The following is a 15827-nucleotide window of genomic DNA, read 5'->3' as shown; positions in this document are numbered from 1 at the left end:
GGACGTCGTTCGTGCTGTCACTCGTTGCACTGTCTTCCCTCCGCGCCACAGCAGAATTCCACATACCCCTGCGGTGGAACCCAGTCCGTCGGGAACGAATCTGGCGCCAGCAATAGGCGCTCGCAGCCGCGAAGCTGGCTCAGCCAACGTCCACCGCCGCCGAAGCATTCGGATCGGCCTATCACCAGGACCAGGAGAAGATCCTCCACCTCTACCAGAAGCAGTCCGCCGACCCCAATCGTGCTTCATGGTTGAACCGAGTCTCGCACCGCGCCAGCCGAATCTCCAACCGTCCTTTAGCCAACACCATCCCCGGCGCCGCGACCTCCGCCTCGAACACAGCGCCCCTCACCTCCGACAGGTATCTCGCTCTGCCGCTTCGTGCTGGTAGTTCGCAGGACAATAATAGCTCCGCCTTCAACATCCCCCGAAAGCAGGTGAATCTGCCACAAAAGAGGGCGAGTCTGCCAACGTCACCCGCGAGTCCCACCATTATCGGTGCGACGCCGATTGACGACAGCTTCGGCGAACGTCTGGAGCGGCCCGTCGAACATCAGCGAGCCCGTCGCGCGACCCTCACCGCGCCGCTCGACAACATGGACAAATACTCGAGGCAGGCCGGTGACAACGCCTACGACAGTGACGCAGAGGCAGACGATGAATTTGAGCGATCCGTCTTTACGTCACCCATCATAGCCGCACACTTTGCCGACGACGGCTCCGATCATCCTTCGGAATCAGAGGACGACAATTCAGTCATGGACGGAGAGGATACACCGACGACACAGGGCTGGGCGGATCGGGAGGGCCGAAGTCCTACGGGCAAGATCACTCAGTGGTCAGAGGAAGAGACGGCAGACTACATTGCGGCGCTGTCCCCTGCGCTGAAGCAGTACGGGCAGAGGTTGATTGAGGAAGGCGTGAATGGAGAGGCATTGATTGCCTTGAATCACGAAGATTTGAAGGAGCTCGGAATCACAAGTGTCGGACATCGTCTGACGATTTTGAAGGCTGTCTATGAGCAGAAGATGCGGGCAGGGATCAAAATTGAAGATGGCGACTATGTGCCTCTCTCCGTGGAGGGCGAGAAGGGAGACCAGCATGCCACACAAGACGACATTTCTCGTCTCATCGAATCGCTTCGGCTCCGCGATCAACGCATGCTGCAGACTGAGGCAGAACTTCGCACTCTTAAGCAAGATCTGGACCGAGTGGTGGACGAAAATCGCAAATTGCGCGAAGAAACGCTACCCATCATGCGCAAGATGAAGGACGAGTGGGCACCTCTGCCTGATCCTTCTGGAGGAACAATACCATCACCTCGAGGGGTGGAAGCTCCACGAGCCATGGAAGTTCAACAAGGCAAAGGCAGCTCACTCAGCCGAAAGTTCTCCACTAAGAAGCTTTTCCTCAAAGGCGACACCTCAAAGCAGCCATCTCCGACCCACCCTCCTCAATCACATACTCCTCAACCGCGCGAAGTCCGCGATGACGGCGGCGAGCATCTTCAAGCGTCCGCTGCAGCCATGGCTGCCTCATCACACCTCACGGCCAGCATGGCTAGTCAGCATTCACCAATATCCACCAGCCACGGCCAACAACTGAGTCCAACTAGTCCGGCCTACAGCACAGGTCCATCACACTACTCTGCAGCTACACCGCATTACTCCGCCGTTGTGCCCGGCGGTCGCTCATTCCCGAGAGATGTCAATAGCTCGCGATACGCTCACAATGGAGGGGAAGATGGAGCGGGCTATGCGGCGACAAGCCAGTATGCCATTCCCGTGGACCAAGCATCCGCGAGACTACAAGATCGTGCGCGACGCCAGGCTCCGACACCCAGTCCGCGAGAAGACGAAGGATCAACACGCGGCGCCGACCGCGATAATCCTCAAGTGGAGATATTCAAGAGTTTCCGAGTCAGCATCGATGATCCGTGTAGAGTTGTTCTACCGGTGGTATGTTTTCCCATTTCCTCATCCATCTTACCCATGCCCGCTTTACAGTACTGACAAGAAAACACAGGCCCTCAAACGCTACAACATCACCGACGACTGGCGCCAATACGCCCTCTACATCGTTCACGGCGACCAAGAACGCTGCCTCGGACTGGAAGAAAAACCCCTCCTCCTCTTCAAACAACTCGACAAAGAAGGGCGGAAACCGATGTTCATGCTCCGCCGGCACGCCTCGCCGCAAGAAGGGTGGAGTGGCGCGGCGGGGAGCTCGGCGATGGCACATCATGGACATGGAGGGGGACATGGGGAAGGAGGGAATGCCGGAGGAACGAAGGTGAGTTCTTCTTCTTCTTCTTTATCTGAGCTTGTGGTCAACCCGTAGGATGGGTTTTTTCGGGTCAAAAGGAAGGAGGGGGGGTTGTGGAAGTTTTCGAAGATGTTGGAGAAGAGGGGTTGATGTGGTTGTGGGAGGGGGGAGGGATTCCTTGCTCTTGTGGAAGAACAAAGACTGTGCTTGCTGTGGAAGGATGTTCGGCGTGAGATTGATGGCAGTATGCTGACGTTTGGTGTGTCTGAATAGCAAATTCCGGGCGGTGTGCTATAGGATGGCGGCTTAGGCTCGGATGCGGATCGATTCTTTTCGCCGGTTGCTCTCTGCCCTCACGCGGTCGGGCAGTCGCATGCATATCTTTGATCCGGCGAGCGGTAGCAGCGGATCGTGCTCGGGGATGTGCGTGTGTGAGGGTTCGTGGGTTTTTGAAGAGAGAGCTTTGAAGGGAGAACGAAGGACTGCGCGACGGACGGGATTGAGTGTGGACTTCGTGCGAGAAGTGTTGTGCGGGTTGGGTGAAAAGCACACCATGTGCAAATTAAGACGGATGAAGTGAACGACAACAATGCCGAACAATCACGGGTTTGAGAAAATAATCACGGCAGACGAGGATGGATATGACAACGCTACAGAATGTCACCACCTCAAAGTCAATTCCATATTCTCTCACACACTGATCGTCTTAAACACCCCGAAACCTCCATTCCCCGTCGCCATGACCGCCCCGGGAATCTGCGGGTGCCAATGCGCCTCCTTGACATCCTCCATATAATGCACAAACAACAATTGCGGTGGCACATCTTTCACGTCCGCAGTATACTTGCTCTCCTCGTCGTCCAACTCGACCGCCAAATCCCACAACGTGAGTGTGTTATCCGCCGAACAGACGGAAACAATACTGTCGTCGGTGGGATGCCATTCCAGGGATGTGATTTGTCCGAGGTGGAAGTTGAAGTGCGCGACGGATTTAGACTTTGCTGCTGTGTCGGACGATTTCCATTGGCGCAGGTCCCAGACTGACCATGTCCCGTCGTCGTGCCCGGAGGCGAGGAGGTGTGCGGTTTGAGCGGACCAGGAGAGCACGTTGGCGTCGGAAGTGGAGACTTGTATGGAGATGGCGGGAGATCGGGATTTTGATCGTGCATCCCAGATTTTGACGGTGCCGTCGGCGGAAGCGGAGGCGAAGACGTTGCGTTCGGTCGGGGACCAAGCGAGGTCTTCGACGGAAGAGGTGTGGCCGGTGAAAGGGTTCGTGTCCGTTGCGAAACCCCCGCCTTCAGTGCGGGTGGTGGCGAAGATGGAGCCCGTGTTGTCGCCGGTGAGGAGTTTACCGTTGGGGATCAAGGGCGACCAGGCGAGGGCGTAGCCTTCGTTGCGTTTGTGGGCGCGGATGGTGGAGAGGGGTTTGGTGGCGTTGGGGGGAAGTTGGTAGCCCGGGGTGTCGAAGGCGAGGAGGTGAGGGGTGATGTCGTGGATGAGGACGTCGCCGGATTCTTGCATGGAGGCTGTGAGGGTTGTGGGAACAGGGGATGAGGAGGAAGAAGGAGGGGATTGGTGGGCGCGGATGCGGTTGGTGGTGGAAGTGAGGGGGATGGATTTTGTTTCGAGGATGGAGTCGGCGGATTCTTCGTCGTCGTCGTCGGAGTCCGAGTCGGAGTCGAGGGCGGTGGTGGCTTTGTCGTTGCGGGAGAGGCCGGAGAGTTTCATGACCATGATTTGGTTTTCTTTCTCGCGGCCTTGGGCGGCTTGGGTTCCGGCTACGGCGTATACTGTTGCTGGGTAGGATTTGCGGTTGTCGCCGAGGTTGTCTTTGATGATGTCGAAGGAGAGACATGGCCATGTTGGTTCGAGAGTGTGCAGCATTTCGTAGGTGGACAGATCGGGTGCTAAGGTCTGGCCAGGATCTAATTTGTGTCGTCCTGGGATGAATGTCTGTTGGTCTACTTCCATGGCTCCTATACTGCCATTAGTAAGATGACATTGGCATCTAAAGTCAAGTGAATGAATTTACCGGCCGCTCTCTCTTCCGCTTCTCGTTCCTCGTCTGGTCTTCCATCCACGCCGGCCTCTAGGATCTCATCTTCGCTCTCAAACTCGTCTTCGAATTCATCTTCAAAGTCCTCCCCGTCGACAGCTCCTCCATCCGCCACTGGTCGCTCGCCAGATTTGAGCGTTTGCGGCTCGTCGTCTTCGGCCGCTCGTTTCGACATGTTCGATGAGAAGGGATCTTCTTTGATCTCAAGTCCAGATATGTCGAGGTGATGTTAAGATATTCTTCCTCATGCAAAGTTCTTCACAAAATCATTCCTTTGAACGTTTCCCCACTAGCGCGCCTGCAGCACCCTGCCCTGCGAATATTGGGGGCCAAAGCGGGTGACGCTCCCCGCCGTGTTGACTTCGCGGGCTCGATTGGCTGCGAACAACACCAAACGCCCAAGTCAGATCCGACCCAACTCCAACTCCCAATCATCCGACCGTATTCCTCGCCGTATTCTAATCGTATTCCACCATCCGGATCGAACTCTCATCCTCGTCCACCTCACTCCGCGCTCATATCTCTCGAGAGGATTCACCAGCGCTTAGCTCCCTGGACAACAACGCCAGGGACCGTGCCAGCACCACAAACTCTCGTACCTGCATACTGCGCCCCTTCGACCCACGAGACCATCCCTACTGGTCTCACCTCACCTCAACTTCACCGACATTCCCGCCGCCATGGACCTCGACCAGGCCAACGGCGGCAGCAGCAGCGAGGTGCAATCTCCTAGTGTCGACGATGCCTCGATGCACACAATCACAGCGTCCTCCCTCCAGAACCAAAATCCGACATACGACCAGCGACCCAGCACATCTTACTCCGATACGGGCTTCACGCGTCCTTTCTCCGAGTCCCAATCGGGCACACCCGACAATGTTCAGAGCGGCAATGGCATTAGCCGACCACCGTCCACACAAAGCCAGGGACAATTCGATCAGAACGGCCAGCGACAGCAAGCGCAGAAGAACGCGTCGGTGGTGATCAAAGTGGGCATGGTGGGCGATGCGCAGATTGGCAAGACGAGTTTGATGGTGAAATACGTGGAGGGCAGCTGGGATGAGGACTACATACAGACGTTGGGTGAGTCGCGGCGAATATGAACTGCCAGGTCTCTGGCTCGGTAAGAATGCGCAAGACTGACTCTCAGCCCAGGTGTCAACTTCATGGAGAAGACTATCAGCATCCGGAACACAGAAATCACCTTTTCGATTTGGGATCTTGGCGGACAGCGCGAGTTCGTCAACATGCTACCACTTGTCTGCAACGATGCCGTGGCCATCCTCTTCATGTTCGACCTCACTCGGAAATCCACACTCAACAGCATCAAAGAGTGGTATCGACAAGGACGAGGCTTCAACAAAACCGCCATCCCTTTCCTCGTGGGCACCAAGTATGACCATTTTGTCAACTTCCCGAGAGAGGAGCAGGAGGAGATTTCGATGCAAGCAAAGAGATTCGCAAAGGCGATGAAGGCGAGCTTGATCTTTTCGAGTACCAGTCACAGTATCAATGTGCAGAAGGTGAGTTCGATTTCGACGACATGCGAAGTCGGAGAGAAGGATCGCTGACTAAATGCAGATCTTCAAAATCGTTCTATCAAAAGCATTCGACCTCCGCTGTACGATTCCCGAAATCGAACACGTTGGCGAACCGCTGCTGCTTTACCAGGCTGTCTAGACTTGCGCGAGCAGGGAAGCCTAGACGATCGACTATGCATTGGATGGCGCGCACAAGTTGCCAACGAAGCGATACACATACGAATTTCCCATCACTCATCAACTCACATCAAGGGTACGAGACAGACCTCACAAGCTCGCGGCATTCACGACCACGACTACTTTACGCTGCTGCACGCAATTTTTCCTTTGGTTTTTTCCGGCTGTACGAACACGAGCATTTTAGCATGGGATGGGAGAAATTGAGAGACGACCATGTTACTCCGATTTCGGGGATACTGCACGGAGAGTGTGATAATGCTGTGACAACACACGCATTGTACGATGCGACCTTTTTTCCTTTTTACAGCATAGATAGCAGAGCACACAGGACTGCTCGAGACTCTGGTCTCTACGGAGGGAATTGAGACGTGGACCGTTGGTATTGTGGCGCGTCAGATGGAGAACGTGTAAGACAGAGATGGGAACCGCAAATCAATGAACATGACTACGAAATCTTGCTTTCCGAACTGCCCACGAATCTGCCTCCGACCTCCGAGGCTCACTTATACGATGAGGTTTCCCAATCATGAAGATCTGACAATCAGTCAGGTTCACAGGGACCTCCCATTGCTGCACCGTTCTACGTCAACTAGGAGGCTGATGGAGCACCATTGCTAGAAACGACCTCGTTCGTGGCTCCTCGACTGGTGCCTTAGGAGGCATAAAGATAGGATCGGTTACGTTGATGCCCATGACGTCCGGTGATCCAGCATAAGAGCACAGCTACGCTTCAAGGTACAATCTCGAATCATGAGCTGGCCAGGAAGGCTTACCAAGCGCTAATACCAGTCCCGTCGTCTCAACTTTCGTTCCGACGATTCTTACAAGTACCGCAGCCTCCCAGAACCGCACGCATCGTCTCCTTTCCTACACCTCCCCTCCACCTCACGAACCATTCCCCTCCCACCACAAAAATGCTCCCCTCCTCCAGTAAAACCCTCCTCCTCGCCCTCCTCCTAACAACCCTCCTCCTCCTCACCCAACCCACCACAGTCCACGCCCTCCCTAAATCCAAACCGAAGTCCATCCCCTCCAACACACAAACCTGTAAAACCCACGACCAAGGCTACGGAATTCTCTCCTATGACGTCCGGATTGGACACCCCTACAGCGCGGAGAAATGTCTCGAAGTAAGGAAGGGGTTGAAAGCGGCGCACGCTGGCGTGAGGGAGTTTAAGTGCAAGGAGATTGCTGGCGCACCTGGCGGACCTGGGGGACCTGGCGGACATGTGAGGCTTACATTTGAGATTTCAGGAGGGGGCAAGCGAAAGATCAACGAGGCACTTGATGAGGCGTTTCCAATCATTGCGAGTGGGGCGGGGGGTTTTAGGTGTCGGGGGCGGTGAGCGGTAGCGGGCGGGGGTGGTGGTGGATAATGACCCGAGTTGCCTGAAGGGGTGTGGATAGTGTTGTGGTATTTTACATTTCGCGCTTGAGTCTGAAGACGAAGATGCTGGCTGCTTATAGGAACTTCCGCGGTGCAGTCCGCTTCCCTCCACATCTTTCTTCTCCTCAATCCCTCGTCCATTCCAGCCATCCATTCACGCCCAATCTAGGACCACGTCAATATTGGTTTAATAGTCTCTCCAGTGTGCATCTCCTGACAAGCTTGCTCGAACTTGTCGGCCGGAAGGAACTTCATCAGCTTATCGATCGGGAACCTGCCCTCGCGATACCACTGAATCATCTTAGGGACATAATCCGGCGGGTATGCACCTCCCTCAATCGCGCCAATCCACTGCTTTCCAGCAACCATGTTGGTGAAAGCATTGAACTTGTTGAGTTGGTAGTCGAAAGGCGGCGACCCGACTTGAATGTACTTCCCGTGGTTGCGGGTGAACTCCATACCCGCGTCCATCAACACAGGCGCACCGGTCGTGTCGATGGTGATGGTGGGACCAACACCATCTGCGATCTCTCGGACGACGTCGCCCAGGGACTTGCCTTCGGGAAGTTTGGAGCCGTCGATGACGTGAGTTGCGCCCATTTCTTTAGCGAGGTCGAGACGCTTTTGCACGCGGTCGATGCCGATGATGATACGGCAGTCTTGGATTTTGGCGCCCATGATGGCGGAAAGACCAACTCCTCCGAGACCCATGATACAGATGGCATCCGTCTTGTCGGCGCCGGAGACGTTGACGACGGTTCCGGAACCAGTTTGGATTCCACAGCCGAGAGGCGCGAACATTTCTAGGTCTTTCTTGTCGTTGATAAGGCCAGTGGCGTTCACGACGGAGCATTGTTTCACGATGGAGAAGTTGGCAAAGGATGACTGGCCGAAGAAGGCGCCTTGGCCTTCGGGTTCACCTCCTTCCTTTTGGTTTGCGAGAGTGAAGACTGGGGAGGGGCCGAAGTTCAGCTCGTTGAAGGAGTTGCAGTTGGAGTGGTGGCCGGCTTTGCAGATGGCACAGTCGTTGCAGAAGGCGAAGGAGCAGAGGACTGGATCGCCCTCCTTGGCTACGGAGACATTGGGTCCGACTTTACGTACGTAGCCAGAGCCTGCATTTGTTTGGTCAATTTTTGTGTACTGAAGGCATGTGGATCAGAGAAGCGCGTTACCTTCATGTCCGAGAATTCGAGGATAAAAAGCAATGGGAGCTGCGCCGGCGGGAAGGCCACCGATAAGGACGTCTGTATGGCAGACACCCGTGGCGATCATCTCGACCAACAGCTCGCCCTCGCCTGGCTCTCTCAGACCGACCTCTTCCATCTTCCAGCCTCCGTTATCGAGCGTATCGCGCGAGACGATCGCTCTGCCCTTGGCGCCTGACATCTTTGCTGAAGTTGTAGTTGCCGTTCTCCTTTGTTCCTCCTCTTCTTGCCAAATCTTTCTGATCGATGGGGGGATGTTGTTCGAAGCTCTTGACATGCGATGGCTCGATGCGAGGTATGAGAAGGGAGTGTTTCGGAGAATCCATGCGAACAGGAGAAAGGAGGACAGTGGAGCATATAAACCGTCGGCGAGTACCCACCGTATGCAATGCCGTGGGTAACTGCCTCCAGCTCCTTGGGAAACATCAGGTGGACAAGCGCTCAAGCCTCTCCTGGCCGAGACCCAATGACACCGAGTTCCCTGGCGGAGAGAAACGTGGTACAAACCTACTGATCACACTAGGCGGCGCGACTGGCGCAATGGGCAGTGTTTGGTGCTCGTTGCTCTGGTCGTGGGGAGTGGGGTCGATGGCCAAGTGAGGTTTCCAGGTTTGCCGTCTCCATTTCCGCGAAGGGGATATTCCCGGTTAGTCAGCCTGCTTCGGCTCGGAAGAATGGAATCGTTCATGATGGGGATGAAGCTGCTGCAATGATCTTCGGATGAGGTGAGGTGAAGTGTTGTTCGCATTGCGTCCAGCAGAGTGACAGGGATCGGGACGGGACGTCAGGTGATGATGAGAGGGAAGAGGGAAGATGGCATGCAGAAGGGAGACGGTGAAATGTACCACATCGACGTTCATCAAGGTCATCCATCGGTGCCGTCTGCCGCACTCATCCACTCTGGACGGCGCACAGCGATTCGTCTTGTTGGAACTGCTGTGGACTCCCTTGGGACCAGCTTCTCCCTCCGATGCCTCGCTTTGCCATCGTCATCGGCGGGCCCAGAGAGAAGTCAACATGGCAATTCAGATTCGAAGACTGACACCGTCGCAAGGTTACGAATCGAAGGTGCCAGGAATGGACCATGGACTACCTAAGACATCTGGTCCGAAAAGGCCTCATCGACCCCGGAGCTGTTGATATAGCACAAGCCCAGAGGGATCCTCCAAACTTCGGCATCGGGCTGCGACCTGTGGGATTGCGGCCTCAGCCTGCACAACGGCCGTAAGCCGAGTCTTCGTAAAGAGATTCTCTTCCGCGCGAGTTTCCGCCATACAAGACGGCGGCCGTGCATTGTGGGCCTGGGTTGTGGGCATGATGTGTTATTACATGAGAGAGACGACGCCAACGATCCACCCTTGTCAGAGAATGGATCCTGGATCGTCGGAAATGAGTTGCAGGCCGAGGACTCCTCCGCGCGAGCAGAGGTTGACATCGATGTTGGCATAGACGATGTCAGCTATGTCAGTACACCGCCTTCGAGCCCCGATGCCGAAGATAACGAGGATACTGAAGTGGAAGGAGAGGCCGAAGAAGAGGAGGAGGATGAGGGAGAGGCTGAAGAAGAGGAGGAGGATGAAGGAGAGGAGAAGCGAATATAAACTGAGGACGACACCGATTTTGGGACTATCCCTGGGGACGACACCGAGTCGGAGGGGCATGGCGAGGAGACTGATTTTGAAGATTGATAGGTCTGAGGGTGGCACGGCGTGAGACGGTGCATCGTAATCAACGATCTGCTTGTGTGCTTTGCTTTCTTTCTCTCACCTCCACCTACATCTTCATCTTGATCCCACACACACACACGAAGCCTCCTGCGTTCTGATCCGCTTCCGGTGCCGTCACTTTCTGTCCAGTGCAGGCCTACTCCACCGACACACATCCCGTCCCGACTCAATGTTCGTTCCGCCATCTCCTCGGCTTTGGACAAATCTCTGTCTCCAGTGAGGACCTTTCCCGCTTCCTAGTGAAGTGGCCTGCAAGTAAAGGGAAGTGAGAGGCGTTGCATGTTCGATTCGCTCTTGTCAAGGGCTCACGTCCCGAACGTCCCGAACGTCCCGAGAAGATTGGAGGGTCTGGATCTCCCTGCTCGTAGTCCTTTGTTCGCACCTCACTCAGCGTGCTTTGGCCTGTACGTGTCGCGTTCGTTGTCGGTCCTTACATGCTCTCCTGCACCTTCGTCTTGCCAAAGCCTTTGCCCTTACCGTTCTCGCGTCACGCCGACACGTGACATCGATGGAAACGCTGATACCACGCCGAGATGTCCTCTTGACAGCCTTGATGACTTTTCTGATCATCACCCTGTCGTTCGGGTTGGTGATCTCTTCAAGACTGGAGGGCGCGTTGTCAACGTGGTAGTTCACAGTCTTCACAACCTCGGCTGAGCCTGTCAAGACTCTGATTTTCGTCACCTGGGAGCTGTTCACTGAAGCGTCTTTTGTGGCGGTACTGTGAGCCATTCCCAGTGCATGCAAGATTGCAAGCATACGAGCCCGCTCCCTCGTCTTCACATTTTCGGCTGCGAAATTGTCGCCCTTGATGCCTTGGGTCTTTTCTGATTCCTTAGAGATCTTACCCACGTTTTGATCATTGTCTTCTACTCCTTTGACTTGTTGAACAAGGCCGATTCCCAGGCCATGTCGATTGGAATAGTCCACTTCTGCGTGGACAACGACTTCAAGCCGGACGGCTTCCTTGCGTTGCGCGGGCACGCTTGACGGCTTGAAAATGAAGACTGGTCGGCCTCGCTGGCGTGTCATGTTCGCGGCGATGCAATGTCAAGCGGATGTTGTGACCAGCGGTGGAAGCATTCAGGGCTCTCCTTGTGATGGATATATGGCATGGTCTTGGCATGGATCTAACCTCTTCGGGCGGGTGAAAGGTCCGCGTCAACTTTTACCCTTGCATATGCGTTCAAGGTTCTTCGCTGCATCAAGTTGATCAACCTTCCCATCTGATCAGCCCTTTCCGAAATATAGTATCAAGGGTCGAGCGTTTTCCTCCCAGACTACGGACAAGCAATCGTACATCACCGCATCGGTGGCCGTTTACACGATCTGACACAGAAATGCCATCGGCTCGTCCGCAGCGATTCGACGCATCGCCACTATGCTGCCACCGGAGCCTGCAGCGGCAGTAACGCCTAACGAGGTCTCAAAAGACTACTCATCTTCGGGAGATATTAAGGATGGGATCGGTGATCATTCCAAGCGAGACGAGGCTACCGAACGCCATACATCAACATCAACCTCATCATCACCGAATCCGGCGTGTGAGATGCCAAACAGAGTCGCTTTACCGCCGCTGAAGACATGGCCAAGTCACATACTCCACCACGTCATCAGCCAATGGTTCCTCATCACTATGCTCCTCCTTATCCTGTTCGCCTCCCAAGTTCAAGTGCCCTCTAGTCAACAAGCAACCAAATCGGTTATTGTCTCCTACCTCTTGGTCTCCATTATCTTCTTCATCACCGGCTGTACGCTTTCCACGTCCATCTTGATGCAGAATGCTGGTCGCTGGAAGACTCACCTTTGGGTTCAGGGGAACTGTTTCCTCACATGCTCGGCGTTGATGTTTGGGCTCGTTAGCGCGACGGCCGCAGGTTCAGGCAAGGACGGGTGGATGGATGGTGGATTATTGATTGGAATGGTTTTCATGGGCTGCCTCCCGACGACTCTGGCGAGCAATGTTGTCATGACGGGGCAGGCAGGGGGGAACGTTGCTTTGACGGTAGTCGAAGTGGTGGTTGGGAATTTGATCGGCGTCTTCTTATCGCCGGGACTGGTGCTTCTGTACACCGGAGTCGATACTTGGTACAACGGGGTTCTACCAACTGGGTCTCTAGACGATATTGGAGCGGTGTTCCGGAGGGTGCTGATGCAGCTAGGCCTGTCGATCTATGTGCCCTTGGCAGTCGGCCAGGTCGTGAGGTGGTTCTTCGAGAAACAGTGCGACTTGGTCTTCAAGAAATACAAGCTGGGCAAGCTCGGCGCCTTTTGTATCTTGGTCGTTCAATGGTCAACATTCGACCAAGCGTTTCGATCAGGGGCATTTGAGACTATCAAAGGAAGCAACATGGCATTCATTGTGCTCATCCTGATGGCCATGTTCTGGGTCTACTTTGGCATTGCATTTGGCGGTTCTTGGGCGTGGTACGGCAGGAAAGAAATCATCTCAATCACATATTGCGTGGCGGCGAAGGGACTGGCATTTGGAGTGCCGTTGTCGAACGCGATGTTCCGCGGCATTGGGTTGGAGTTGAGCAGTAAGCTGCAGATTCCGATCGTCATTTACGCGGCGATACAGATGGCGTTTGGGAGTATTCTGGTTGTGTTCTTCAAAAAGTGGAACACCAATGCAGAGAAGAAAGAGAAAGGAATTCGGGAAGGTGATGAGACATGCCATTCTCCAGAGGTGGTAGAGAGCCATGCAGACGCAAATGGTCATGTTAGCGACAGTCATCTACCAGATACAACGACAGCGGGAGAGGAGAAAGCCGGTCTAAACAAGTAGAATAAATACAAATCTGTTTCTTTGTACTTTTGATACGTACTTCCCGTTGAAACTCGAGACTGAAGTCCGTAACTGCAGGGCAGTCTGAGGAACGGAACAGGAAAGCGCCGAGTCTGCGGTGAATGGCAGGACGAAGCTCGCTTGGCTACACGAACGACAGACGGCCGTAGTGCTTTTGTATGCAATTCTGAAGAAGTCAAGCGTCAAAAGAAAGAAGGATTGAGCTTTGCGAACAAGATGCTCAAAGGAAGAATCACAACGGGGTAACGGTAGGCGCAGCCATCTTCAACTCTCCAACACGAGACTCGGACCTGTGGCAAGGATTAGTATTGCGTCACAATAAGGAGAAGAGGCAATGGGACACTCACGCAAGCTGTACTCCGAACTTGATGCACCCTGCGTACACCTCGCCTCCGGGATAGTATGCTTGTCCACCGCCGCCATCAATTGTGAACGGATGACCTAGGAGTAAAGGGCACATGTTAGTAAAAACTCTCTGGCAAGTTGTACTGCAATGGCGAAGAGGGAAGATGGACGTACACTGCTGGACTACTCGGTACATCTCAGCTGAACACCAGTTTCCAGAGTCTTTGTTGAACGCGCTCTGCACGGGTTTGTCCGGGTCGTCACAAGCTTTGTGTTCGTATTTTATGCTCAATCGCACCACAATGATGGTCCTCCGGTCTGCTCCAATACCGTTGTACACCATTGGAGTCGGAAACACAGAGTCTTTGGTGCGGATTTTACCGTTCCAGGGGTTGTCTTGGGGAGGATCGCCAAGATATCGTTGAATGGTGTAGTGGTGCAGATTCAGGCTCGAGTAATGCTGACAGAACGATGAGATGGCAGAAGCTAGCACAGTCTCTTCTGCTCCGTACGGAGAGGCACTCATTGGAGGAACATTGGTGACACCGCAAGTTGCCTTGGAGATCTGGGTCTCCGGAATCGGCGTGCCTGATGGTTCTACGGATGGACAGGCCGTTGAAACCAGGGCTGTTGTAGTCCCAAGATCGGCGCGGTATGTGGTCCAGCTGGTCGTGTGGCTCGCGAACTTGCCATTGGGCTTCTTGCACAAACAGATCCATTCCTGATTCTCGCTACCCTTCTGGGCATCCTGCATGGGGATACAAGCGGGTTCTCCGGTTCTGGTTACGACATCGGGGGAGTCCTGAGGGTTGGGACTCTGCGCGGCTGGAATATCGGTTCGAGCACATGCTGCCGACACCAAGGTCGTCGTAGAGCCACGATCAGAGAGGTAGGTGGCCCAGCTGGTCGACTTACTCGAGAATTTGCCTTCATCCTGTGAGCACAGGCAAAACCATTCTTTGTTATTATTCTGTGCGTCCTGGATTGGAATACAGGCTGGATCGCTTCCTCCGGTCACGAGAGGAGGACGAATGGGGACATTGGTCCCATCCTGGCCCTGGTCGTCGTCCGGACTGATCATGCACGCTTGATTCGTACACATTGGACATTTGTTGCTCGTCGTCGACTCCCTCTCGTCGATCGATATGGAACCCGGCTTGTCCCCATGGTCGCTCGTTGTCTTGCTGGGAGGGTCGTACGTAGTCGAAGCGGAAGATGTGATGGGGCCGATAAATTCGCTCGATGACGAAGTCGCCGTGCTGTGAGCGGCGTCCCAGTATCGACCTGGTTCCGTTTGTGAGACGAGGGCAGAAGTCATCCACGAGCTTGCCACGACCGGCTCGAGGTCGAGCGTTTCATCGAGAATTCCGCCGGTCTCCAGGAGCTTTTCGATGACTGCAAATTCGAGCACCGTGGCTGCGGCGAAGCGCAATTGCTCGTCGTTGTATTTTCCTCCAAGCTCCCAGCCCTCGATGGCGACCCTGTCAAATGCCACCTCGTGATACGCGTAGCTTACAATGCCTTTCCGCAGTAGTCCCACGTCCGTCGGTGCAAGCTTCTGGGGCGAGCAACCCATTTGGAAGATCGGGTCACGTTTTAACAGGCCCTCTTTGTCACATAGCTCATTACCCAAGCGGTACATTTCGGCCATGAATTCTTGGGAGAGGCGGAATGACCAATGAGCGTCCCTCGATGAGGATGGAGGAACGTTGAAGGTGGCCTCTGCACGGGCAGTGATGGCTGCCGGGAGGTTTGGGTTGGAAGGCATGGCTCTCCCGACATCTGGCATGTGTCCGATGGCCATGACTTGGGCTCCAGGCACGCCCTGCTTGGCTGTGGCAACGCTAAAGCTCGCCAGAAGCCCGCAGAGCAGCACCAACGGAATTTTGAATAGCATCTTTGCAGTTTATTGGTGTGTCGATATTTCGCTCAGTGGATGTGGTGATCTTGATCAAGTACACCGATTTGACGTCTTGCTTGTGATGCTCTGCGGATCGAAGACTCAAGTCGTCCTGAAGGCAGCGGATGAACTCGGTCGAGGTCGAGTACAAGGCGCCGACGCTGAAGGTGCAGGTCGTTGAAGATGGTAATCCAGAGTAGGCGTGTCGAAGGATTGTGTAGTTTGTTGTCCGAGTGGAAGGATGTTAAAGGTCGAAGATGTTGTGTGAGGTCTGGTTGTGAAAGGAGGGAAGGTCATTGGTGTTCAATCGAGAAAGTCTGCAGAACAAAGAAGCTCTAAAGGAGTCGTGCCTGTGCCTCAACTAGCATGTCAGTGAATTCACAGTCGATTCACGCATGTGCTCGACCAA

General features: G+C 54.6%; 8 protein-coding genes across 8 annotated transcripts; 4 read left to right on the top strand and 4 right to left on the bottom strand.

The window, feature by feature from the left end:
- Positions 1-596: 596 nt before the first annotated feature.
- On the top strand, positions 597-2562 carry Ste50 (uncharacterized protein; the record flags this gene model as incomplete). The annotated part of the gene is made up of 5 exons (XM_003855311.1): positions 597-1352; positions 1434-1706; positions 1830-1958; positions 2026-2292; positions 2539-2562. 5 exons carry the CDS (start codon positions 597-599, stop codon positions 2560-2562), a joined length of 1449 nt encoding a protein of 482 aa, XP_003855359.1.
- A 393-nt stretch (positions 2563-2955) lies between these two features.
- MYCGRDRAFT_99268 (uncharacterized protein) lies at positions 2956-4558 on the bottom strand (the record flags this gene model as incomplete). The annotated part of the gene is made up of 2 exons (XM_003855072.1): positions 2956-4244; positions 4301-4558. 2 exons carry the CDS (start codon positions 4497-4499, stop codon positions 2956-2958), a joined length of 1488 nt encoding a protein of 495 aa, XP_003855120.1.
- Positions 4559-4749: 191 nt separating this feature from the next.
- Positions 4750-5995, top strand: MYCGRDRAFT_55813 (uncharacterized protein; the record flags this gene model as incomplete). The annotated part of the gene is made up of 3 exons (XM_003855312.1): positions 4750-5407; positions 5480-5847; positions 5906-5995. Coding segments are annotated over 3 exons (861 nt in total), but the record flags the coding sequence as incomplete, so codon positions are not given.
- Positions 5996-7597: 1602 nt separating this feature from the next.
- On the bottom strand, positions 7598-8818 carry MYCGRDRAFT_35847 (uncharacterized protein; the record flags this gene model as incomplete). The annotated part of the gene is made up of 2 exons (XM_003855071.1): positions 7598-8544; positions 8605-8818. 2 exons carry the CDS (start codon positions 8816-8818, stop codon positions 7598-7600), a joined length of 1161 nt encoding a protein of 386 aa, XP_003855119.1.
- A 903-nt stretch (positions 8819-9721) lies between these two features.
- Positions 9722-10238, top strand: MYCGRDRAFT_91066 (uncharacterized protein; the record flags this gene model as incomplete). Its single annotated transcript, XM_003855313.1, has 2 exons — positions 9722-9861; positions 9974-10238. The coding sequence occupies 2 exons, from the start codon at positions 9722-9724 to the stop codon at positions 10236-10238; spliced, it is 405 nt and encodes a 134-aa protein (XP_003855361.1).
- A 513-nt stretch (positions 10239-10751) lies between these two features.
- Positions 10752-11396, bottom strand: MYCGRDRAFT_91065 (uncharacterized protein; the record flags this gene model as incomplete). The annotated part of the gene is made up of 2 exons (XM_003855070.1): positions 10752-10766; positions 10842-11396. 2 exons carry the CDS (start codon positions 11394-11396, stop codon positions 10752-10754), a joined length of 570 nt encoding a protein of 189 aa, XP_003855118.1.
- Positions 11397-11913: 517 nt separating this feature from the next.
- MYCGRDRAFT_35530 (uncharacterized protein) lies at positions 11914-13152 on the top strand (the record flags this gene model as incomplete). Its single annotated transcript, XM_003855314.1, has 1 exon — positions 11914-13152. The coding sequence occupies one exon, from the start codon at positions 11914-11916 to the stop codon at positions 13150-13152; it is 1239 nt and encodes a 412-aa protein (XP_003855362.1).
- A 253-nt stretch (positions 13153-13405) lies between these two features.
- Positions 13406-15415, bottom strand: MYCGRDRAFT_91063 (uncharacterized protein; the record flags this gene model as incomplete). The annotated part of the gene is made up of 3 exons (XM_003855069.1): positions 13406-13463; positions 13521-13614; positions 13693-15415. 3 exons carry the CDS (start codon positions 15413-15415, stop codon positions 13406-13408), a joined length of 1875 nt encoding a protein of 624 aa, XP_003855117.1.
- Between the last annotated feature and the right edge of the window lie 412 nt (positions 15416-15827).

Source organism: Zymoseptoria tritici, chromosome 2 (genome assembly GCF_000219625.1).
Source record: "Zymoseptoria tritici IPO323 chromosome 2, whole genome shotgun sequence".
In the NCBI taxonomy this organism is placed as follows: domain Eukaryota; kingdom Fungi; phylum Ascomycota; class Dothideomycetes; order Mycosphaerellales; family Mycosphaerellaceae; genus Zymoseptoria; species Zymoseptoria tritici.
The sequence above is the reverse complement of the archived record's forward strand: the minus strand, read 5'-3'. Positions and strand labels throughout refer to the sequence as shown.